At 41.6% G+C, this 6,000-nt stretch overlaps 1 protein-coding gene across 1 annotated transcript in view; it reads right to left on the bottom strand.

Moving 5' to 3' along the window:
* Positions 1 to 526: 526 nt before the first annotated feature.
* Positions 527 to 6,000, bottom strand: part of CDK5RAP2 (CDK5 regulatory subunit associated protein 2) — an 86,512-nt gene continuing 81,038 nt past the window's right edge. The window contains exons 37-39 of the mRNA XM_054174252.1: positions 4,662 to 4,800; positions 1,276 to 1,322; positions 527 to 723 (exon numbers count right to left, since the gene is read on the bottom strand). Coding sequence (XP_054030227.1) covers positions 664 to 723; positions 1,276 to 1,322; positions 4,662 to 4,800 — 246 coding nt within the window. The 3' untranslated portion in view covers positions 527 to 663. The remainder of the gene's footprint in view (positions 724 to 1,275; positions 1,323 to 4,661; positions 4,801 to 6,000) is intronic.

The raw sequence follows: 6,000 nt of genomic DNA, 5'->3' as shown, positions 1-6,000 counted from the left end.
GGAAGGGCACCAAGGCCTTGCCACAGCTGCTCTGTTCAGCGAGCGCTCCAAGGGCGATGTTTTCAACAAAATACACACACAGAATGGGGATAATTTCCCATTTTAATGGCCTCAAACATTTCCAGACCTCACATGAAGCTAAGAAAGCTCAGGGTCAGACAGCTTCCCCTAGAATCCTCCAACTGTTTTAATACTTTACAACACAGAACATTTCTGACGCAGCTACAAAACAAGGACAACAGCCAGAATTCTTTGTTTTTCACCTACATTCTCCTAGTAGCAGAGAAACTGCTTGGAAGTTAGATCACGTTCTTGCTTCAGCCAGGACCTGTTTGCCTCTACCACCATACAGTTTAACAACATGGCAAGTACAAATATAAAAATCTCAATTGAGCCAGCTTTAAAAAACAAATCTGGATTATTTTTTCTTCACTACCTCTAGTACCACATGGCTGTAATAAATATTAAAATCCATCTTTTACAGTACAGAAAATGTTAAATAAGTTATTTACCAAAAGATTTTTTTTTGTCTTTTTTTTCTTTTTTGGTAAAAGAGCTGAACAAATGTTTGGTTGGGGTTTTTTTTTTACATCAATAAATAGTAAGGCATAAAGAAGCAAACAGCAATCACAAGACCTGTCTCTGGGAGTGGAACTTTCTCCTTCAGAGCATCCTTTTGTGGCTGGCATAGGAAGGTGATTTTTGATTCTCAGCTGGTGAGACCTGGTTAGGATAGCAATAATCATTATTAATATTTTACAGTACTTCAACTGCAGCAATTTGTCCCTACCCCTGGGCCATAATGCCACAAAAGGATCTGCAAACAGAAGCTTCTGTGTTCAGCAGATCTTCAAATTAAAGTGATAAGGCTTCTGTAAGCAGAAAGGCTTTTTTATGTCATCACTTTCTAACTCAGGTAGCAGATGTGTGGGGAACTGTTCCAGAAGGCACTGCTGAGGGAGAAGAGCTTCTCAGAAACATCCCTGGAGGATGAGGCCTTGAATGACCCGATCTACTGGGAGGTGTCCTTGCCCATGGCAGGGGGTTTGGAACCAGATGATCTTCAAGGTCTCTTCCTAACTAAGCCATTTTATGAAACTATGAAAAGGTTAGAGGTCACAGAATATTTACCGCACTAAACTGCTGTCACCAGGACTTGGTGAGGTAGCAAAGCTAAAGCAAGTCAAACTAATTCTGGAAGGTCCAATTGACAACAAGGCACACTGCTTATAAGGATAGATCATGGAATTCAATCCAAGTGAAAATTTTACTTACCTCCAGGTTTCCTCTAGCCTTCTTCAAGACATCATGAGTTAAAGCCACTGGAAAGAAAGAGGACATTAAAAACAATATATAAAAGGACTGTGAAGCATTCTAAGTATTGTATTCCAGTGAAGTCTTATGAGCAAACACGAACTACTGTATGAACTCACAGCTACGGGTGGGGCTGTGACCTGGCAATCCCACACAGCCCTCTATCACCACTGCATCTTTCTTACCAAAAGCCAGACCTGTTCCTCCCTCTGAAGCCCTGTCCCTCAGTAAGTAAAGTAAGCTGAAGTAAAAACCTTCACTTGCAAGAACACAAGACAAAGTGGCAACGTTGTATGGGAAGAGCAGTTGTCACCCAGGACTGAAGTAGTGACACCATGAGAATGCCATTTCCTACCCCTGGCCTGTGTCCCATCTAGTATATCATCTGCTCCTCAAATCTAAGCATTAGAGAAGGGGGTTTAAAGTTTGGTTCTACCCTACCAAGAACAATACATGTGAGAACACACATCTCTCATCCCTACCTTTACCATCACAGACATGAACAGTCCCCTGACACACCCATGACCTGATTCCCTTGATCTAAGTCACCCAAAGAAGAATTTCTGTTAGTTTTAAGGGAAGATGGTGCATGAGCTGACTACAGCTTGATCTATTAGCTGCCTGCTTGGGCTGAAGGAGAAAAAAACATGCAGTGAAGAGGTTACTGGGGACAGTGGGCTGGGAAGAGGACAGATGGCAAAAGAAGTCAGCCAGCTCCTCCAGCAGTTCAAGGACACAGCAACCTCTATAGGCTTAGGGGAAATCATGTCTGTAGCTTGCTCTGAAGGGTTCCAAGTTTCCTCTATCCATCCAGCTAGTCTGTCTGTGGGGACAGCACAAGACCTCTGAACAGCAGAGGGGATGCTTCTAAACAAAACTGATATTTAGAAATGTCAAGTTAAATAGGAGATTCTCCAATCTGTGTCAGCTCCATAACTGCTGAAAAATACCACTCCCAAGTACCAATTTAATATTCCAGTCTCAAAAATAAACAATTTAGCCATAATAAAGATTTTTCATTACAATAATAAGAACCCAACAACTCCAAGGGTATAGCTGTCATGAGATAATTATACCCTTGGCAGATTACTGCAATTTGGCACTGCATTGTTACATGTTCAGAGGTTCAGATGAGCTTTGTAAGCACTGAGTTCTCTCGCCAGAGAAAGCAGGCAGAAGACTCTCAACCACAAGAATGTTCCAGTCTCTGCCTCTAAACACATTTAAGAATGCTCAGCTAAATAACAGAGGGAACCTGGCCACCCTCAGTGGAGAGGCCAGCTAACAGGATGTTTGAAGAATGAAGGCAGGCAAGGTCACCTACTGTGATACCTTTGCTTTCTTACTAGCGAAAGGGGAAAGGAAAAAATACCAAAAAACACCCTAACAAACTCCAGCAGCTTCTCATGAGCCACAAGTTTTGTTGCATGCTTGGTCAGGGATTTGTGTACAGATGCAATTTAGAAACATTTCTGAAATTGCTCTTTAAGGCAAAGGTAACTTGACATCCATAATTCCCATAATTAATGAAACTTACAGACAATCATATCCAGGTCTTTCTGTGTCACAGAGTGCTCTCTGCTCCAAGAGCTCTGTGAGTAAATTCATTTCACTTGGCAGACTAGACTTTTCTAAATCAAAAATATTAAATTCAGTACACGGAGAGAATTGAGAGGCTATGCCACTAACAGCAAAGCTGCTGCTGGCCAGGTGGTACTTTGTGTGAAGGAGAACTCGGAAACTGCTGGCTTCATTGGATTAGGACCTAGTTCAGATGAGGCTGAATGCCTTGAAAAGGAGGGAGCAAAATAAAGGGAAGATGCACTGTTTTCTTTTTGAAAGTATGGGTGGGTGGAGTAGCTGTGGGGATAACATGTTGGCCATGAGGGTACAATCTCTATTGATTTATACTTTGCCCAGCCCTACTGAGATTGACTGCTAAGTCTGAGATGCCTTTGGAACTAGGAACTGATCGAACTAAAGCAGTAAATCTACCCCAGGGTATTATGCAGACAGAATAACTTTTATTTTTATATGACAACCCCAAACTGAGCTACTTAACTTTAAAACCTGAACAACACATAGACTTGGATTTAATGTATCCTGTCCATCATTTAATACAATAATTCTGAAAGAAGTGACCAAAACTCAGCCCATAAATGCATAAAAGAAAGAATAATCACCTGCAGGCAGCAGATTGGTGTTCCTTAGAAAAATTACAGGCTATGGAGCAAAATAATATTTATTCCTCTACACTGCATTTAAATGCCTTGAGTAACTTACAGCTATTTTCCTAACTTGGTCTGAAGTGTAACATTTTACAGCCTGGATGAATTGCTGATAACACAAGTGTCATTCCAGCATAGACTAACGAGTCATTTAGTCCTACCTCTTAAGACAAGATAAGAAAATTCAATCCTCCTCCCAAAATACACATACTGCCATAGCATGAAGGTAAAGAAGTTATCTCCATTCAAAGCTCCTCTGATGAGTGAGTAAACTCTACAGCAGAAGAGATGGATCTCTTCACACAGACACCTGGCTTAGCACAGCTACAACACAGCCCATGGCCCACTTGTTTTCATCTTTCAAAAATTATTTTCCAGATCAGGCTCCTGAAGGAGAAATACCATTTTCATAGCATGTCCTAATTTTCCCTTAAAAAACAAAAATATCACTCCTAGTAAGCTTTTGTTACCCTTGCTCTGAGCCTTCTCAGCCTTCTCAGCCTGGTGTACAAGCACTGACAAATCTTTGCTGCTGCTCTGGCTTTCCCCAGAATTCATCTCTCTGTTAAGTGCCACACACCAGAGACAGGCACCTCAGAAAAGCTAAAAGCCTAATTAAACGTTTATCAAACTGCAGCAAAAAATCACTGTCTTGAGAAGGACAACGTCAAACCTTTGGCTGGAAGTCTAGAGCAACAGCATCTTTCCCTCTGTCACAAACTGTTGTAGGATAGAAGCTTGGGCAACGGCAGTACCTGAACTTAAGTAACTTGAGTGGCAATTAGTGGCAGTTGCACGGACTGGCATTATCGGTGGGTTGTGTAAAACCACAAACTGCTGCCCAAGGTATCCTATGCAGCCCTTTGTAGCTGGACAACTTCTTCCCATCTGAACAAGGCTCCATCAGTTCTGTACAGTCTGAACCTCATGATTTGAGGTCCCTTCCAGCCCCTAGCATTCTGAATTGCTTGTCCCTTACACTTGACAGTGCAGAATGGAACTCCAACCAGAGCAACTACAAAAGAACAGGTCCCTGTATTCATTCTGTTGCTTCCCCAATTTTAGAGGTAACCACAGACCACAGGAAAAAGAACAACCAGTACTAAAGCATCCACTTACACTGGTCAATGATGATTTTCTCCATGTTTTCCTTCAGCTGGTTTGTGGAGTGCAAACGTTTCACTGTGCTGTGTAACTTCTTCTCTTGCTCAGACAGTTTCTTACGTAATCTAAATATTTCTACTTTCATTCCTTCATCCTAAATGGAGAAAAGAAGAAATCAAATTAAAGTATTATATAAAAAGATGTTGTATTTTGGGAATTGCTAAATACTTTTGCACAAGAGCCCTCAAGCTTCCTTAGAGCATGAACAACTTTAAGGAGTGAAGCATCACTGCGTGCCTGTCCTTCCACATTCACATCCCCAGTGACATAATTCCATGACATCTGCCAAGAGACAGCTACAACTGCTGGCTGGCTTTTAGTGCAATTCATTTTTCTGCTAGTCTGCGAAAGTCTGAACACCAGTGCCTATTTTTGTTTTCAAAGTCCCATTCCTCTCCTTTCATATTTTTTTCCCCTCAAGCAGAAAACACAAGGAGGGCCAGTGTTATGGGATCAGCAAGTAGCCTGTCTGCCAGGTTCAGAACTTCCAACTTCCTCCTCCAATGTTCTCTTAATAGCTGATGCTGCCTTTATTAAAGGGCTAAAACACATCATGGAACAGAAACATTATTTAAGGTTCATCTTTCACCACCAACTCCAAGGAATTTATGGTTAGTATCTTTTAAAACAGGACTATGAGTAGCCCTGGCTGGCTGCTGCTGTCACTGATCTGGATCCTCATGCACACTCAAGCTTCTACATTGTCCCCGATTTGTGCCACTTGTTAAATACCAGCAGCTTCTGAAATTTGCCCCTAGCATTTAGCTCTTCAGAAGAGCTGATTACTCAACTCCTGTGGGGCTGAAGAGAAGGCACTGAATGCTCAGTATCTTTTGGAATTAAGCTTCAAGAGATACTCTTTCATATACTGCATTTAAGACATCAGCAGCAATCTAATGTCCTTAAGATCTCAGGATGTAGGATAACGAATTCAAAAGAGAACTCTCTGTGACTCTAATTAGGTGCAGTCCTGGGAACTCAGATCCCACACACATTGAGGCAAGACTTTGAAAAGTGACTGATCCATCTCAAGAAGATTTAGATCATACTGATCCATGTCAGCAAACATTAAAAACATCACATGCACTGAAAGCTCTGTGTTTTTGGGGGGGGGGGGGGGGGGTGTATGTTCAAAGATCCAGGCCAGCATATAGCTTTCTACAGAGAACATATACACACATAAAAAATGTAAAGACTCTTGTCAAAACACCCCAAACAGGGACCTGAATCATCACTGAAGTTCATTCTTACTGCTTTTGTGACTTTACACATTAAGGGATACTAGAAAAGAACA

The sequence above is a fragment of the Dryobates pubescens genome, chromosome 29, assembly GCF_014839835.1.
Source record: "Dryobates pubescens isolate bDryPub1 chromosome 29, bDryPub1.pri, whole genome shotgun sequence".
NCBI lineage: Eukaryota > Metazoa > Chordata > Aves > Piciformes > Picidae > Dryobates > Dryobates pubescens.
This window is presented reverse-complemented; position numbering and strand designations above follow the sequence as displayed.